This window comes from Marmota monax, unplaced genomic scaffold (assembly GCF_021218885.2).
Source record: "Marmota monax isolate L192 unplaced genomic scaffold, Marmota_monax_Labrador192_F-V1.1 WCK01_AAM20220418_F8-fsc00092, whole genome shotgun sequence".
NCBI classification, from domain to species: Eukaryota; Metazoa; Chordata; class Mammalia; order Rodentia; family Sciuridae; genus Marmota; species Marmota monax.
The window spans coordinates 3,635,093-3,652,109 of NW_026692583.1; the positions used below are offsets into that span (position 1 = coordinate 3,635,093).

Here is a 17,017-nt window from a genome sequence, read left to right on the forward strand (position 1 = left end):
TGACTACCAAGCTGTGAGAGGCAGGGCAGAGATTTGCACTGAGGCGTCAGATTCGGAAAACCCGTTTCCTTGCAGCCACGCTCCGTGACTGTCTCTTTCTCCTCTTATTCCAGAAACCCAAGAGTGAGGAAAAGCTGGTACTTAAGCAGCTCAGCCCTTGACCTGGCAAACCCCACCCTGCTCTCAGGGCAGCAGGGGTTGTGCCGCGTGGCCCAGTCTGGAACTCGGCAACCCCGAGACCTGTCCAGGATTCCGTTGCCCACTGTCCACCTCTAGACTTGGCCAGAGCTACCTCCACCCTGCACTGGGCTCAAGACCAGCCTGGCTCAGGATTCTGCCTATGAGCTCTCCAGGCCTGGGGAGAGAAGGTGGAGGGTCCTAGTCCCCTCATTTTAGCTCTTCCAGAAGGGGACACCTCAACCTATGGCAGACACCTGACTGTTCTTATGGCAATAGCCATCTGAGTCTCAGACATCAGTTTCCCCAACTAGGACACAAGTCGGAGAGACTCTGCTGTATTTTGATACAATAATAATGGCAGCAGCTGCCTGGGGGCCCTAGGCACCGGGCTCTGTGGTCAGTGCCTGTTGTGATTTCTTTCATCGGATATGACGTGACTCAGGCACAGTGACTGTCGTGGAGGAAGGACTTTACACCTGCCGGTTCCCAGAAATGGGGCTCTGCACGCCAAGCAGGGCCATGCAGAGGAGCCTGGGGAGGGGGGTCAGGAGGCAGCGGGTGGGGGAGGTGTCACCGAGTCTTCTTGTGGCTTCCACAGGAAGGAACAGGTGGGCGAGGCAGGGCAGCAGGCCAAAGAGGCTTCGGATTGGCTGGTCTGTGAGCTTCCGGCGGGATCTGGGATATGGGTACTGCAGAGTTCTCTGGCACGGGCACTGGGCTGTCTGGGGCAGGGGCGAGTGGGCTGGAGCGTGAGGGCCCATGGCAGGGGTCCTTGGGGGCAGGAGCTCTGGACTGGTTGGTTTGCATCTGAAAGGTATGCTTACAGGTGAGCTGTCTGTTTTCTCTAGAAATAAGCTAATCCTGGGGGTAGTCCTTTCCAGTGTCCCTAAGTCGCCAGGGTGTGAAAGCATTTGAACAAAAAGACATAGTGGGCAGTGTCCTTCCAGTATCATTTTCTCCATATTTGAAATCAATCTGCTGAATCCGCTGGAGTGAAGATTGGCCACCAGGGGCAGAAGGAGGGCTTAACAGAGGCTTAAGAAATAAGAAGTCTTGAGATGGAAGTTTTCAGGTTCCCTTTATCAACTCGTGGCACCATCCAGGTCCCGGATCTTTACCCTCTTTCGCTTTTCTCTGCTCAGCACATTGCGAGCTTGAGACTACACACTACTCTATATAGTGCCAAGAAGGCTGCTGTCGCTCCAGACATCAACACCGTAGACAAAAAAGGGTCCCAACAAAAGATTACAGTGTTTCAGTAGTCAGTTGCTGTGGAGCCAACTGAGCCACAACTATGTGGCTGAAAAGTACCACAGTTATTATTTTGCCTTTCTTTGTGTTGATGTGAGTACAGCTACGTGGCTTTTCTGTTCCACGTGGCACTGGCTGCAACTGTTCCTTGAATCGCATGCAGCTGGCAGCTGCGCTAGGCTGGAAGGCTCCAGAAGGTTCCATTGCCTGTCTAGGCCCTTGATGCACCTGAGTGTCTTCCCCTGTTTAGCTCAGGCTTCCTCACAGCTGGTGGTCTCCAGGTAGTCAGCTGCCATTCACAGTGACCAGCCAGTCCTCCTTAAGACCTAGACCTGCAGCTGGACCTCATTACTCCTTGGTAAAAGCAAGTCACAAGGGAGGAGACGCGGAGTCCACCTCTTGGTGTGTGGAGCTGCAGGCTGTGGTTAAGGTTTAACTCATCAAGTGGACATTGTCCAAACCCTTCCTGTTCCCAAGAAGAGGCTGGCCCTTGCTTGACCCCTGCGAGATAACTTCTAAGCCCTCAGAATGTCCCACCTCTTGAGTGCCTTTGTCACTGGGCCACACCCAGTGGTTTACCTGATGATGCCTAGTGGTTCCCTTGTGTCTATGGGCTATGCTTGAACTTGACCTTGGAGGGTTGAAGACTGAGTAAGATTGGACACGTGGTTGTCAACCATGCCTATGTGACTGACCCCCAAGAGAGACCCCGGACTCCACGGCTTGGGCGTGTCTTCCTGATTGGCAGAACTTCCTGTTGTCACACATCGTCACTGTGAGGATAAAGCAGTGTCTAGGGGGCAGCTAGGCTCATTCCTGGTCTCTCCTAGACTCTGACCCCTGTGACTTCGACCTTTGCTGCCTTTAATCTGTGTCCTGTCACCTTGATAAGCCAGGGCCAAGGCTGGCCGCCCCTCGGACGTTCCTGAGTCCTTCTGTGGGGTCGTGAAGCCCAGGGCTGGTCTTGGTGGCCATCTTTGAAGATCACCTGCCACCAGGAAGTGAAGGCGGGCAGTTCCAGGGGAGCCCCTAACAGACTCCTCTTTGTGCCTTGTTTTCCTGGAGGCTCTGCTTAGATCAGGAAAAACCCACACCCTGGACCGGGCGCCCTGGGCTGCAGCAGAGCAGCTGGGGAGAGGCAAGCAGCTAGCGCAGGTCCCCTTGTTGATGGGGTGGGTGTGGCCCAGGGAGGTTAAGTGCCTTGCCCACGCCCTCACATCCTTCCTGACTCCAAAGCCTGGTCCCGAGGTTGAAACCTCTACCACTGCACCCGGCACGACACCCTTCAGGTGGGAGACCCCGTGGAAATGAGTTAGGCACCCCCGGGCACACTCCAGAAGGTCCACGGAGGCGGAGAAGTGGCCCCCTCTCCTCAGAGCCATGACCATGGAGAGCTGGGAACATCTCATTTATCAAGAGAAACAACTTCAACGCTTCACTTTTTAAAACAAAACAAGGACTAGATGGTGGGTTTCCAGTTTGCCTCTGATTTGAACTGGTGGCCTAAGACATATGGAAGAATCTGTGTCAGGGTAAAAATGGCTTCTGTATTGAGGAAACCACCTAGGTGGGACATTTTAGTCTGGAGGGAGCCCTCCCTTCTCCCCCAGGGCTCCCTGGCCCAGAAGGATGAGGAGACAAACCTGGTGGAGTCTGACCTATGAGGGGTCCAGGAGAACAAGAAGTAAGGACTCAGTCACCTCATCTGTAAAATGGGGGTGTGAATGCCCACCCTGAGGTTTAAGTGAATTGTTGTGTGAAGGCACTGAGACAGTGCCTGGAACATAGTAATTGTTCAACAAACGTTACTTTTTTTTTTTAATCATTACCATCGTTATATTATGGAGGAGAGAGATTTGAGGTTGCTGTGGAGTAGGAAGTTATAGGGGCACAAAGGGGTTATGGCCCAGGGAGGAAGGTATTCAAGGGAGAAATTCCCTGCAGTGAGAAAGGCCACAGAGCTCTCTTGGCCTAACTTCTGGATAGTTCGAAGGCCGCTACATCTACAATCAGGAGGAGAGGCTCCAAGAGTTAGGGCTCTATGTTTTTCTCATACAGAAGGCCTTGTGTGCATCATGGTTAGCCAGAGCTCCAGCCACCACACCCACAGTTTAGACAGGAAGTGGGGTAATGGCAAAAGAAGGGCAGCCTGCTTGCCACCCGAGTCAGCCCTTCTTAGGGAGCTGTCTTAGAAGCCCTGAAGGAGACCCTAAGCCATAGCTGCAGATACAAGAGATTTGCTCAGAAAAAGCCCCCGGAGGAAACCGTCAGGGAAGAAAAGGAAGCAGCTGGGGTCCAGGTTCAGGTCACCTCAACCCGGCCCTGTGGATCTCGAAGTGCACAGGGCAGCTCAGAGTGTGTCCCAGGGCACAGGACAGGAGCTGGCCCTGCACCGCAGCGCACATGCGGGTGGCTAGGAAGAGGACCTTCCAGGAGCCTGTCTCCATGCAGGGCAGGTGGCACAGGGGCCCAGTTCTGTGTCCACAGCAGGATGATCCACGGGTGCTTGTGCATGGGACTGGTTAGGGTCAAGGACATGGGGCAGGACACCAGGATCCGATGCCACCTCGGGTCAAGTGTCTGTTGGTTCCTAGTGTCTCTTGGACTGACGATGCATCCAGGGTCTCCCTTGCCCGCCACCCTCGCCCAGCCTGTGGGCCCTTCCTGACCCCCACCTGGGAGGGGGTGACAGGCAGAAGATGATGGCACAAATGGGCGGGGGTGGCCCAGTTCTCGACATTTTCCCACAGACAGGAACAGCTGGCGTGGCTCCTGGTGCTAAATTGAAATTAATGCTGGCCCCGTGCCTGGGCTGGCTCCCAGCGCTGTCCTCAGAGCAGAGTGTCTGCAGCGTGGAGCCCAAGAAGGTCACTTGCTGTCACAAGGGAAGGTGAGGAGGGGCTGTGATGGTCAGGGGGCCCAGCAAGAAATGGAACCTGAGGCGACTGGTCAAGAGACGTTAAAGAAGGGCCTTCTCTCAGCATGGGCCAGGCTCGGGGAATGGAGCCGGGAGGTCAGGGCACTGAGGGGCACCATTGCCCCATGCAGGAGGCTGCAGAAGGGCCCGGGTGACTGAAGGCCAGGGAGGGGTGGCATGGGGAGAGGGGTCATGTGGCAGGAAGCTGTGGACGTCGTGACGACCTGCAGAAGCATGAGAGGGACTTGAAAAGCCACGTCCACCCCGCTGCATGCTCTGGTCTCCTGCGGGCCCTCCCATCAGCCAAACCTGGCTGGAAGCCAGAAGGCCGGGGAGTCCACAGTGAGGTGCCACCCTTCAGTTTGAAAAGTGTCTTCTGGTACGTCTCTTCGGGAAACTTTTTAATTCAAGCGTGACATGCACTGGGACGGGCCGGTCACAGGTGAACTTGATCCATGCAACCCGCTAAGACACGGAGGCTTCGCCCTCCCTGGGAGGACTGGTTTCCTGTCTCCCTTCTCCACCCTCCTCTCCCAGGAAACCTAGATTCTGACTCTAAAAACATGAGTTTTCCCCGATTTGGTGCAGGTACATAAAGGGCATCTTCAGCATGAGCTGTTAGGGGTCTGGCCTTTGCATTCCACGTGTCCATGTCCTTGGCTGTACTTTCCCCCTTGCCGCAGGAGAGATCACGTTGCAAGGACATCTCTGCAAACCCTTTGCCTTATCTAGGAAGAATCTCCAGATTTAGGTGTTCTGAGTGGAACGGGGTAAACATTTTTTATAGCTCCCAAAACGCTTTCTGAAGGATGCACGACCCTTCTCCCTGCTCATCTGGGAAGTCTGTCACCAAGGTTAAAAAGGGTGACTCGAGCTTTCACTGGGAGAGAGGCCAAGAGGGGCCCAGGTCTAGATCCTCCTGGGGAAGGATCTGAAACTAAGTGCTGAGAATTCCCGCCTATGGGCCTGACAGTTCTTGGTCATAAGCCACAGAATCCTCTGTGCTGGGCGAGGTAGAAACGCAGCCTACTGAAGGCAACTGGGTAGCCAGTCCGTGGATTACCTGGGGGGTTTGGTGACTGTGTGGCAGGATCAGAACTCAAATCCCCAGGCCCTTCAGTTTATGCTCTGGACTCTGAGCACTGGACGTCTGGCCAGTGCCGCTGTCCCCAGACCTACGGACGGAATTCCTCTCTTGTCTCTTTGACCCTCAGGATCTCTGCTGGCCTCTTTGGGACCTTCAGATCTATGTGATTCAGGGTCCTCCACTCAGCCTGAACATGACTCAGGGCATTATTAGCAAGGGAGACACCAGGGAAGAGTTTTGAGCATGGTCAGCCCTTGTGGCCTCAGTGGGGCATTCCATCGCCCCTCAGTGTTCCTTGAGGGATGGATTCGAGGCATCCCTCCTCCATCAAATAGCAAAATATGTGATGCCCAAGTCCTTCCCAGGAAATAGTATGTGTGCATGTGCCCTTGCAATCCTCTCAGGTACCTGAATCACCTCTTGATTAATCCTAAAATCTAAAACAGTGGTCACACTGCCTTGTTTAGGGAATGATGGTAAGAAAAAGCCTGTGCACACTCAGTACAGGCAGGATTCTTTTCTAGAACGTTCTCCATCCACAGTTGGTTGAATCCCAGGATGCAGAGGTCTGGCAGCACTGGGTGGGAAATGGTGACCCTGGCCCTGACCCCGCAGTCTCTCAGCCCCAGTGCCAGACACCTCATCACCTGCTCCTCAGTCCTTTGCTGCCCCAGAGGGTGTTCTGTGTCCAATTCCATTTCCAGGGAAAGAAGCTCTGATTGGTCCAACCTGGTGAGACCTTCTCCTGTCATCCAATCAGCCACAGCAGGAGGGAGGACTGAGTGACATCACGGCCAGGAACTTGGAGGGTGGCCCCTTCAGGAGGGCCCTGCGAAGTGGGACGCTGGAGCTTGTTTTCTTTCTTTGTTTAAAATGATTGGTCATCTCATTAACCACCAAGATGGCAGAAGTCAGAATCCAGTCGGACTGCCTGACACTTATTTATGTAATAAATAAAATAGATCAGTGTGGCTTTTATTTGGAATGACATAGTATCACCGGGGAACTCCAAGGATTTCCCCAGGAGAGGGACCTCAACCCAGGATGAGTGGTAAATTTTCAGTAGCTTTAAGATTTTGAGTGAAGATTTGCAGGTTTCCAGAAATCTAGGGTTGACAGGATGAGGAGAGGAATTGGCTTGGGGAGTGACAATTCTGGAAGAAAAACTGATCTGGAGAGTGAGAGTATGAGGACCAGGCCTTTGGATTAAAGTTACAGTCTCCTCATCCTTCCTTTTGTCTATGTTCTTTTTTTTTTCTTTTTTTTTTTTGTGGGGGGGAGGTGGAGGGGATTGACCACTTGACCTCTGAGCCACATCCCCAGCCCTATTTTGTATTTTACTTAGAGACAGGGTCTCACTGAGTTGCTTAGTGCTTCGCTGTTGCTGAGGCTGGCTTTGAGTTGAGATCCTCCTGCCTCAGCCTCCGAGTCACTGGGATGACAGGTGTGCACCACTGCACCTGGCTCCATTCTGCCTTTTTATTTCTTCCACCTACCTCAGTAGATGGGATGACATATTTCGCCATCTTTGCAGGCTTTAAAGTTCCCAACTTGGTCCTGGCAGACTTGAAAAATTGAGGCTCAGAGAGTCCTACCAATTTTCTAAGGGCACACAGCACATCAGCAACTGAGGGAGGACTCCAGTGTCCTCTCTTCTATACAGTGCTCGTCCACTCATGCCATCTTTTCTGAGAATTATTTTCACATTCTGGGAGGAGGGCGGCATTTGTGCCACCTGACCATGGCTGCTGGCTCCACATGATTGGGCCAATGTAAAATCTAGGCTGGGACAATTGTATTCTCTTTCCTGGGAAGTCATGATTAAAGTATTGATTTTTCTTTTTTATAAACTGGGCTCCAGAATGGAACTCATAAGGAGAAAGCTGGGAGGGAGAGGGGAAGGCAGAGAAGATAATCTTTTTAAAAAGAGGCCAGGTGGAGAGACCAGGTGGAGAGAATTTGAGGGACGAGCTGCTTTGGTTTCAGTTTTCTAGTTCTTGGTTTTTGCTGCTCATGGGAACCTGCTCCTGCTTACCAGATAGAACGCTAGAATCCATAAACTTCACCATGGTTTTGGCTGCAAGAAGAAAACATAATCCATTCTGTCTTAAACTGAGAAGAAAACTTAGTAATTCTCATAACAAGAAATGCAGAGATATGTGGTCTGAGGCCTGGTATGATCAGGATTCTAGATACATTGTTCTGTAATTCTCTTAGCACATTCCTCTATTATATGTTGGCTTCGATCACTCACTGGCTTCCCTCATGATTACAAGACGGCTGCCAGCAACAACAGCAGTCACACTTCCATGGAGCCAGAAAAGCATCTCCCTCCAATCCTGGACCAACCTTTCTTGTTGAATTAGGCCACCTTCAGTTATGTGCATCTCCCTGGACCAGTTGCAGTCTCCCGCAGAATACCATGCACTGGTTGGCTTACGCTTAGGTCTTTGGTCCAATCATGAGCAAGGAGCTGGAATGGCTGCTGGCCAATGGAGTTGGGGCTGGAGCTGTGGGCTGGAATCAGCTCCTGGGCACACAGGTTACATGGGAGGGGGACAGTGACCTGATCAAATCGGAGTGTGCTAGGAAAGGAAGAAGGGAGAAGAGGGGCTGGGGAGACTGAAAGCATCATCTCGAGTTGGTCTGCGTGGGTTCCTGGTCCTGGTAGCCAGAGAGGCGTCGGTTTCCTGGTCTGCGCCCAGATGCCTCTGCCTGGCCCTCCGCAGCCTGGCTAATTTCCCTTCCATTCTGAGGCTTCCGCTCTTGCCAACATTTCTCGCCACTGGCGCACTGCTCTGGCAAGCTGGCATCTCATTCTGCTCCAGGCCCCGCTGATGGAGCTAAAGATCCCTTTAGCAGAATAGATTCTGGCATGTTCTAATTTAAAAAGCCTTGTACTCTCCCCGGCAGGGGGGCTGAGATCTGAACCCATGAAGTCACTGAGCGTGAATTCCTCTGAGGAAGGCCTATTTTTAACAGTTCCTGAACCTAACTGAACTTCATCATCTTTCAGGCGTTGACACTTAAAATACGTGCATCACACGCAGGCACGGAGCTGCTCTTCATGCACCAGAGACGGCAGAGACCAGCCTTCAGAGGGCCGCTCATCTGGGGGCTGCGGCTCACCCAGCATGGTGGTGAGTAAAGCAAGGGGCTTTAGAGACAGGCGACCCTGGGTTCAAATCCTGCTGCTCCACTAACTGCCATGCTATTTTCTCCAAGCTTCAGTTTTCTCATTTATAAAATGATGGTAACATGTGTCCATGACACTTTGTATCATCATTTAGAGGCAAAGCCTGACAGGGGGCTGTTGGTGATCTTTATTTATCCCACTTGGTGTGAGTATTCATAGGTCTCCTTGTAGAATCATTTGTGTGCTTGATCCAAAACCCTATACCCACACTGTCACACTAACATCCCTCATGGTGACAACATGGCTGCCAGCAACATCAGGGGCACCTGATGTGTGCTGTATGACCTTTCTGAAACCAAAATACATCCTGTCCTAGGAGTTTAGGGACAAGAAAGTGGAAACTCTTACTATGGCCCAGCTACAATTCACTCAGGGGGCTGGGAGGTGAAGTGGAAGTCACACGGACCCAAAAGTGCCCTAGGAAACCGGGATCCTCCATTAATACCTGACAGCGCTGTCATTATTGAATTTAGCCCCAGAGGAAGTGTTTTGGGGCCAATTGTATGAAAAGCGTTCATCTTTAAATTTTCAAACTGTTAGCACAGTGAAATGCTCAGGATTAGTCGCCCTTGACCTTGAGTCACCCACCCTTGACCGGGGTTTCCTGTGTCATGGTCACAAGGGGCAGGAGAGGGGTGGTCCCCAAGGAAAACAACAGGCAGACTCCCAATCACTGGTGAAGTTCTTTCTTTATAATCGATTTTTAATTTTCTTGCAGAGTAGTGGGACCAGGGCTGGGTTAACTGCGCGTGAAGTTGGTACCTGGCAGGGTCGCTGAGAGCGCGCGGATAAGACGACCGCGAATGGAGAGTGGCGTGGCCGGGGACCGGAATCCTCAGTAAGAGTGGCCTAGGACTGAGAAGAGCGCTGGTGGTTGCACGAGGTCACTCCGGGCCAGGAGGGCCCGTCTGGGCATGACTAGCCCGGCAAGGGGTCGCCGCAGGTCGCGGAGGAGCGTGTCCCGGGTCCCTCTCTTTCGCTACAGCTGCAGGTCGGGCCGGGGGGCGCGCCCCGCAGCGCCTTCCAGGGAGAATGCCGACTGTGCGCGTCACAAGGGCGCGCGCTCCGGGCCGAGTGCGGGCGGGGTGGCGCAGCGCCGCTGTGCAGCAAGCGCTCGCGTCGTGGGACCCGCGGCCGGTGAGCGCCCCGCCCTGCCCCGCCGCAGCGCCGCCTGCCGGGCGAAAGCAGCACTGCGGCCGCCCGCCACCCGCGCGGACCTAGGGGCCCTGAGCCTGGAAAGCCGCCTGTTCCCCACCAGACATCGGTAAATTGCAGTGTGTAAAGAACTCCTAAAACGTCCGACGCGTTTCCATTTTCCTCCCATAACGATCCTCATTATTATTATTTTAATGGTGTGTCTTTCTGCACCCCGGTTTAGCTGGTCGCCAAGGCGCAGGTTCAATTCCTGAGTTGCGCAGCCGCGGCTCAGTCTAATCCACACAGGAGCCTGACAGGGTCCCTGCAGGACCCTCCACAGGCCTGGCTTATCCTTTAAAGTCAGATTGTTAGAATTTGGAAGCAGAGGAGGGGCCGGCCTACCCTGCCTCAGCTAGCCTGGAGGGGATGCCATCCATTCAAACCCCGTATTTGCCAAGAGCTCACGGGGTGCTCGCCAGGGGACTATGGCCTGACGTGGCCTGACCAGGCTCTGACTTCTTGGCACTTTCTGCTCCCCAGAAGTGGGACGGCTTTGGTTCCTCCCAGGAATAGCAATTACAGGACATGTGGGAATGCAGTGCACATTTAGGCAGCAGCACAGAGTGGGGCTTGTGGCCAGGAGAGAAGGCGCCACCCATTCATGTTCTGAAACTCTTGAAGGCTGGTTGGATTGGATTCTTGAACTGTGAGTTTGAGAACTCTGAATGAGAGGGTGGTAAGACAGGGACCAGGACCCCTGGGGCATCCTCCAAAGACCCAGCTATGAGGCTGAGGGAGGACCTATCACCAGGGAGCAATCCTATCCCCAGAAGGAGAGGATTGTGCTGGCCTCTGGAAGCTGAAGAGAAGCCAGTAGCCTGGAGGAGCCTGGCTCTGGGTATGCATGTATGTCTCAGCAAAGAGAGCTCCAGCTCCCAGGGAATAATACCCAGCACAGCCAGTGATCTCAGGAACAGACACTGGATAATCCTGTCAGACAAGCACCATTCATCCATCACATGAGCAGGCTGTGCTAAGGGCTTCACACACTACCCCACGTGGGTGTGGGTACTCCCATCTACAGATGAGGAAACTGAGCCCAGTGAGGCAAAAGCACACTGCCCGTGAAAGGCAGGTGCACCCAGTCTCGCTCTGCAACCAGTGCATCCCAGAACCACTTAGGATCCAAAGAGCCCTGGGACGTAGGAGAGCCCCTGGACAAGGTGAAATTGAGCTGCACAGAATCCCAGAGTTGAAAGGGGTCCCATTAGAATGAAAGGTTTCCTTTGCCCAAACCTTATCAGTGAGGGAAATCCGGCTGCAGCTTGCGCCCCCATCCAGGGCTCATCCAGAGGCAGTAGAGACATGGAGCCATTGCCCTTACCCTGCCTTCCTGCCTGTGGGAACGTCCCCACATTAGATATTTTCCTTTAATGATGATTTACCAAAATTCAGTTAGCTTCCAAGCCTTCTAGAACCTGCATTGCCATCCACTACTGTCCCATTACCTATCAGACTGAAAGTCATTTTCAAAACTGATCATGTAAGTTAGGAATGCTTTAGGCTGTAATGAACAAGTTACCCAATGAGGATGCCTTCCCAATAGTGACACTTATTATTTTACTTAACAAGCAGCCTGGAGGAAGGCAGTTCCAACAAGGGGCAATAGCAAAGCTTGTTAATAAGAACCAAAATTTTCTTTGTGCTCCTCAGCGTTACAATGATATTTCTTCTCATGGTCATTGCATGGTTGCCAGAGCACCAACCATTGTGCCTTCCCCCTAATTTCCAAAAGAAGAAAGAGAGGGAAACATGGACAAAGTTCTGTTTTGTCACAAAGGAATAGGAATACACTTCTCTTTATGTCTCATTGGCCAGAGCTGGGTCACATGCCCATCTTTAAACCAATCATTGATAAAGAGAGGTGGAGTTACCATGATTACTGGAAACCAATCACAGTTCATCCTCTGATACACTGAGGAGGGGGGGACAACATTAAAGTTATGTTAGGAAGAAAGATATTAACTCTAGCTAGCTTAAGTCATTCCAGCTGCTGTAACAAATAAATCTTCACATTTCATTGGCATGGTGCACAGAAGTTATTTTCTCATTCATAGGAGTCCAATGAGGGTGTTCATGGTTGGCAGGTGACTTCTTCCATAATTTGATTTGGGAATCTGTCTTGTGGCTCAGTCTCCCATAAACGCCTATTGGGGAAGAGAGAATGGAAGGATCACATGCATTTCTTTAAGTTATGGCCCAGGAGTTGACTGCTTCCATCCCATTGGTGAGAATTCATCACATGTCTGTGCCTGGATGCACAAGTAGCTGGAAAGTATAAGCTGTAGCTGGAAGCCACCTCAGGTGGCCACTCTGAGTGACAGGGAGGTGGCTGTTCAGCCATTCAGGAACAGTGGGTTTCCAGGTTGATCTTTTGCCTGTCACCCTGTCACTCCCCACTGGCTGTGGCCATCTGTACTCCCGTACCGATCATCTTCTGAACACTCCTTTTATTCACTTGTATCTCCACCTTTGCCTGGGCTGCTCTCTAGGCCCAGAATTCCCTCTGCACTTTTCCTCTCTGCTTGGGTGAGTTCCTGTCTGTTCTTCTAAATCCAAATTAAAAATCCTCTCCCTTGTTGAGACTTTCCTCTACTTCATCCTGGGCTTCATTCACAGAATTATTTTTTTCTATTTTTATCATTATTTATTTATTTAGGTACCAGGGATTTAACCCAGGGCTGCCTAGCCACTGAGCCACATTCCCAGACCTTTTTATTTTTTATTTTGAGATAGGGCCTCGCGGTTGCCTTTAAACTTGTGATCCTCCTGCCTCAGTCTCCTGAGTAGCTGGGATTACAGGCATGTGCCACCGCACCAGCCTATCCACAGCATCTTTTTAAAAATTTTTTTTTTTTAGTTGTTGATGGCCCTTTATTTTATTTATTCACATGAGGTGCTGAGAATCGAACCCAGTGCTCACAAATGCTAGGCAAGTGCTCTACCACTGAGCCACAACCCCAGCCCCTATCCACAGCATCCTGAAGTCTGATTCACCACTCAGAGGCAAGTGATAGAAAACTCAGATTGCTTTAATGGAAAACATTGATTCATGTAATTGACATAATCCAGAGGCATCTTCAGGCTTGGCTAAATCCAGAGGCTTAAATGATGTTTTCAAGATTCAGTCTCTTTCCATATTAGCTTTATTCTCATGTCCCTGCAGAGGCAAGATGGCTCTCAGTCATCCCTAACCTCATTCTCCTAGGCTCAGGTATGGGAGGAAGCGAAGTCTCTCCCTTCTGAGTGTTCCAGCTTCAATTCCACTACACACTCTGCTTAGCGGAGCAGGAGTCACGTGACCACCCTTGAGCTAATACTAGGCCAGATGGCTAGGCTTATGCAGATTGGGCAGGGATCTGGCATTCTGATTGGTCCATATAGAGTCATAGTTCCAATCCTAAAACTGGTGGGAAGCAGTGATCCCCTGAGGGGCAAGGGAGAGGGAGGGTGTGGCTTTTCACAAGCAATTCAGGGCCTCACCAGGAGACAGGGAATGCTGAATCCTGCAAACCCCAGGAGACAATCACGACCACACTTCACCATATGGAACAACCCATTTACTGAGCACTTATTATGTGCCAGGAACAGTGCCTTACACATAATGGCCTGCAAGGTGGCTTCTAGAATTTTCCCCATTATCCAGATGATGAAACAGAAGCTCTGCAGAACTGAAAGGCTCGTTAGTGGTTGTGGAGGAATTTGAGCTGAGATCCGGTGAACCACACAACCAGTGCTTTAATCCCCTACATTCCGGGACCCCTCCTCTATGGGTGGCAAAGCTAGAATTTCTGCTTTAGGAACCTAGCTCCTGAGTCTGGAATTGGGGACTCAGGGAGTCTCACAGCCCATAGGGCTTAGAGAGTCAGTGTTGCCCCCTCCTCTGAGTAGGCCAGGTGAGGTTCAAGTGATGACCTGATAAATATGTCACTCAGTGCCACTGGCTCCTGCTCTAAAGGGGTGTGGGTCCACCCACAGTTGTAGCTGGGGCACATTTTGTTTCGACCCCATAAGGGGACACACCACCCCAGTGCCACTTTGCCCCCTTTTCCTTAGGACAAGGAGCAGAAGGGTAAGTGACATGCCAGAACCATCTGCCCAGCTCCTAATAATAAATCCTGAGTGGAACAAGTTCCGGGCAAACATTGCTTTAAAGGGGGGGCTCTTCTCACACCCAGGCAGCCATCTGCCTCCTCCTCACGTGCCAAGCTGTGGGCGGGGGACGGGACTGTGGAGAGTGGGGAAGGGAGGAGGTGTCACTTGGTCCTGCACCGCCAGAAGGGTGGCTTACAAGTTCTCTTCCTTTTATCACTGTGGACAGGACATTGCTGAGACAAAGAGGTGCGCTCACTGGCTTTGACCTCCGTGGGTCCAGTGTCTGAGCAGAGGAAAAGTTCAATTCCTTCAAGATGCCGGTGGTAGGTAACCGCAGCTCCTGGGGACAGTTGGACACTCTGCTGTACACTCACTTCACAAGTATTAGCTCTTTGTCATTTTTTTGATGGGAGCCTGGAAGCTCAGAGACAGCCAGTGACTTTCTCCCAAGGTCACAAAAAGTGGCAGAGCTAGGACTTGAACCCAGGGCCCCAAAGAATACCCTCTTCCCAACATAGCAAGGAACCTCTTGAGTACGCAGTGTTGACAGGAGACATCTCGCCATCCTGGCAACCCAGGGCCGCTTTTCCATGTAGCAGACGAGCATTCACCTCGTCCTGGGTGGCCAGCCATGGCCAGCCATGTGCAGGCAGCCATCCTCCCTTGAGCCCCAATGCGGGCATTTCTGGTCACCTCACCCCTCGCTCTCCGCACCATCTCAACCAGTTGAAGAAGCACAGGAGAAAAACCTCGGTAACTCCTCCGGAACTTTCCGAGAAGACCAAGGAGCAGCTGGCGGAGGCTGAGCTTCGGCAGCTGAGGCTGCAGTTCCGAAAAATGGTGGAAAGTCGCAAGTCCTTCAACTTCCGCAGCCAGCTGAAGCTCTCCAGCCAGCAGTGAGTGACCTTGGAGGGCAGCGGGGTTGGGCTTCGAGGGCTCACCTTCTCCTGAACCCAGTCCTTCGTCGAAAGGCTCCACTTCCAGGGGAAACCCGCTGGACGCGGCCTCAGCAGGAAGCGCGTGTTGTCAGCGTCCAGGGCGCGGAGGGGACCCCAGGGAGCAGGGTGCCCACCCTCAGGGAAGGCCCCAGGGGAGGCTTTCTGGTGCCTCTGTCTCTCTTTCCTGTCCTCTCTCCGAATTTCATTCTTGGCTGGAAGAAAATGATTGTCCCCAACTCTTGAGTTTGCCAGTGACCCAGGGCCACAGTCTGAAATCCTTCCCAAAGTCCCACAAGAGAGGGGAAGTGTGATTGGCTCCGCTTGGGTCACGTGTCTATTCATGGTCCAATCAGCTGAGTGGGGCGGGGCCGTGGAAGGAGAAATGGGAGGGGCTATCCCTGCCCTGGGCCCGGCCTGGGGGAGTTCTTTGAGCTGTGCAAACCCTTGGCCTTCCCTATTTGTGCGTCCTTAGGGGAACTTCATGATAGAATATATGAAACTAGGTTGCCCTAGAAACAACGGTGTGTGTATTTCTTTGGGCAACAGAAAGGTGTTCCCTAGAGTTGAATAAACAAACAGAAGCGGGAATTCTGAGATTCCCTCCGCGGGAATCTAATGCCTTAGCTACATCCGTAGTGTTTACAGAAAGCTCACTGTTAGAAAATCTCACTGTTGGATGATGCGTGAAGTTCAAAGGATGGAGAAAACGGTTCCTTAGATTTCCCTTGGATTCACTTAATCAGGGCCGGGGCTGGTCCACATGGGACATCCCTGTGAATTTTTAAAAGGCATCCTTTCCCAAGACACTTTACTGCCATCTGTTGGAAAAATGGTCATTACGTAGGGATTTTATTAGAACAAGAAAAAGTGTCTCCTAGAAAAGTGTAATCAACACATCTGTGATGCTTTGTGGGCATTCTCCAGGGTGGTGCTGCCCACAACCTGCACATCTGTGCCTGGCCATCTGACTCCCAATAGACGCCTGGTGGACATCAAGAGATGCCTCCTTCCTGGTGTGGCTACTTCGCCCCATTTGATCTGGTTTCACTTTGGTGGAACTGAAGGGAGGGGTGGAAGAGCAGGGAGTCTAGTTTCTTTACAGTTAGCACCTATAAATAGAGCCAGAACTGAGGGCAGGGCCCTAGGGCACTTTTTCCAAGTGCCCACCCCTCACTTAAACCACCCTGAGAGGGAGCACTTTTAAAATCTAGGGGTACCTCACTCTCTTACCCAGTCCGAGCTGTCTACAACAGACAAACCTTCCTTTAGCTTTAACCACCGTACCAAATGTCTGATTCAGGTAGAGAGGTCTTTCTTTTCTCTCCACCTTAAGGAAGACCCCCTTCCAGGAGGGGCTGAAGAAGGGGAGAAAGTCCAGTTGCAAGCTGAGAAGACTAGGTGCTCTGGTCACCAGCTATGTGTGGCTATTGAAGTTGCAACTGATTAAATGAATCGAAAACAGAGTTCTTTGGTTGCTCGAGTCACATTTCCCATGTGCACTGGCCACATGAGCCTCCATGGGTATTCCTGGATGGTGCAGATAGAGGACATTCCCATCCTTACAGAATGTCCTACAGGACAGTGGTTGGCAGGCCATGGCCCAGGGTTCAGATCTGGCTGGCTGCCTCTCTCTGTAAATAAAGTTTTATTGGCACACAGCCATACCTATTAGATTATGCATTGTCTATGGCCACTTTTACACTGTAGGGGAATTCAGAGCTTTCAAGAGAGACCCGTGGCTCCCAAAGCCTAAAATATTCACTCTTTGGCCTTTTATAGAACGAGGTTTGCCAAGCCCTTCCCTAGAACATTCTTTAGCATTCTGAGCCCTGCTTCCAACACTTCTATGAGCCTGCGGAACACTCAAGGAGCATCTGATCCACTAGGTCCCAGGTTGGGGCCTGAGATTCTGCATTTCCCCAGGCTCCCAAAGGACACTGAGGCAGTGGTTCTGCAAAACACAAAAACCCGGCCTTGGTGCGGTTTCCCATTGTTGAGTTGCATCCCCGCTCCAGCCCTCCTTCAGCATAGACAGAGGAAAGGAGAGGAAGAGACCATGTCAGCTTAGTCAATCACTGGCCCTCCAAGGAGAGAAACTGGATCTCAGGCAATCAGGGCTCTAGACCTGGAGGGAAGACTTTGGTCAACCAGGTGGG

At 51.9% G+C, this 17,017-nt stretch overlaps 1 protein-coding gene across 7 annotated transcripts in view; it reads left to right on the forward strand.

The window, feature by feature from the left end:
* Positions 1 to 881: 881 nt before the first annotated feature.
* The window catches only part of Ccdc63 (coiled-coil domain containing 63), a 40,802-nt gene continuing 24,666 nt past the window's right edge, over positions 882 to 17,017 (forward strand). The window contains exons 1-5 of one of the 7 annotated variants that reach the window (XM_046446260.2): positions 882 to 994; positions 8,452 to 8,575; positions 9,350 to 9,895; positions 14,150 to 14,246; positions 14,650 to 14,819. In XM_046446260.2, coding sequence (XP_046302216.1) covers positions 14,238 to 14,246; positions 14,650 to 14,819 — 179 coding nt within the window. In that variant the 5' untranslated portion in view covers positions 882 to 994; positions 8,452 to 8,575; positions 9,350 to 9,895; positions 14,150 to 14,237. Of the gene's footprint in view, positions 1,007 to 3,274; positions 4,322 to 8,451; positions 8,576 to 9,349; positions 9,896 to 14,149; positions 14,247 to 14,649; positions 14,820 to 17,017 lie in introns of those variants that run through there. The other 6 variants (XM_046446259.2, XM_058579872.1, XM_046446258.2 and 3 more) reach the window with 6 other exon arrangements.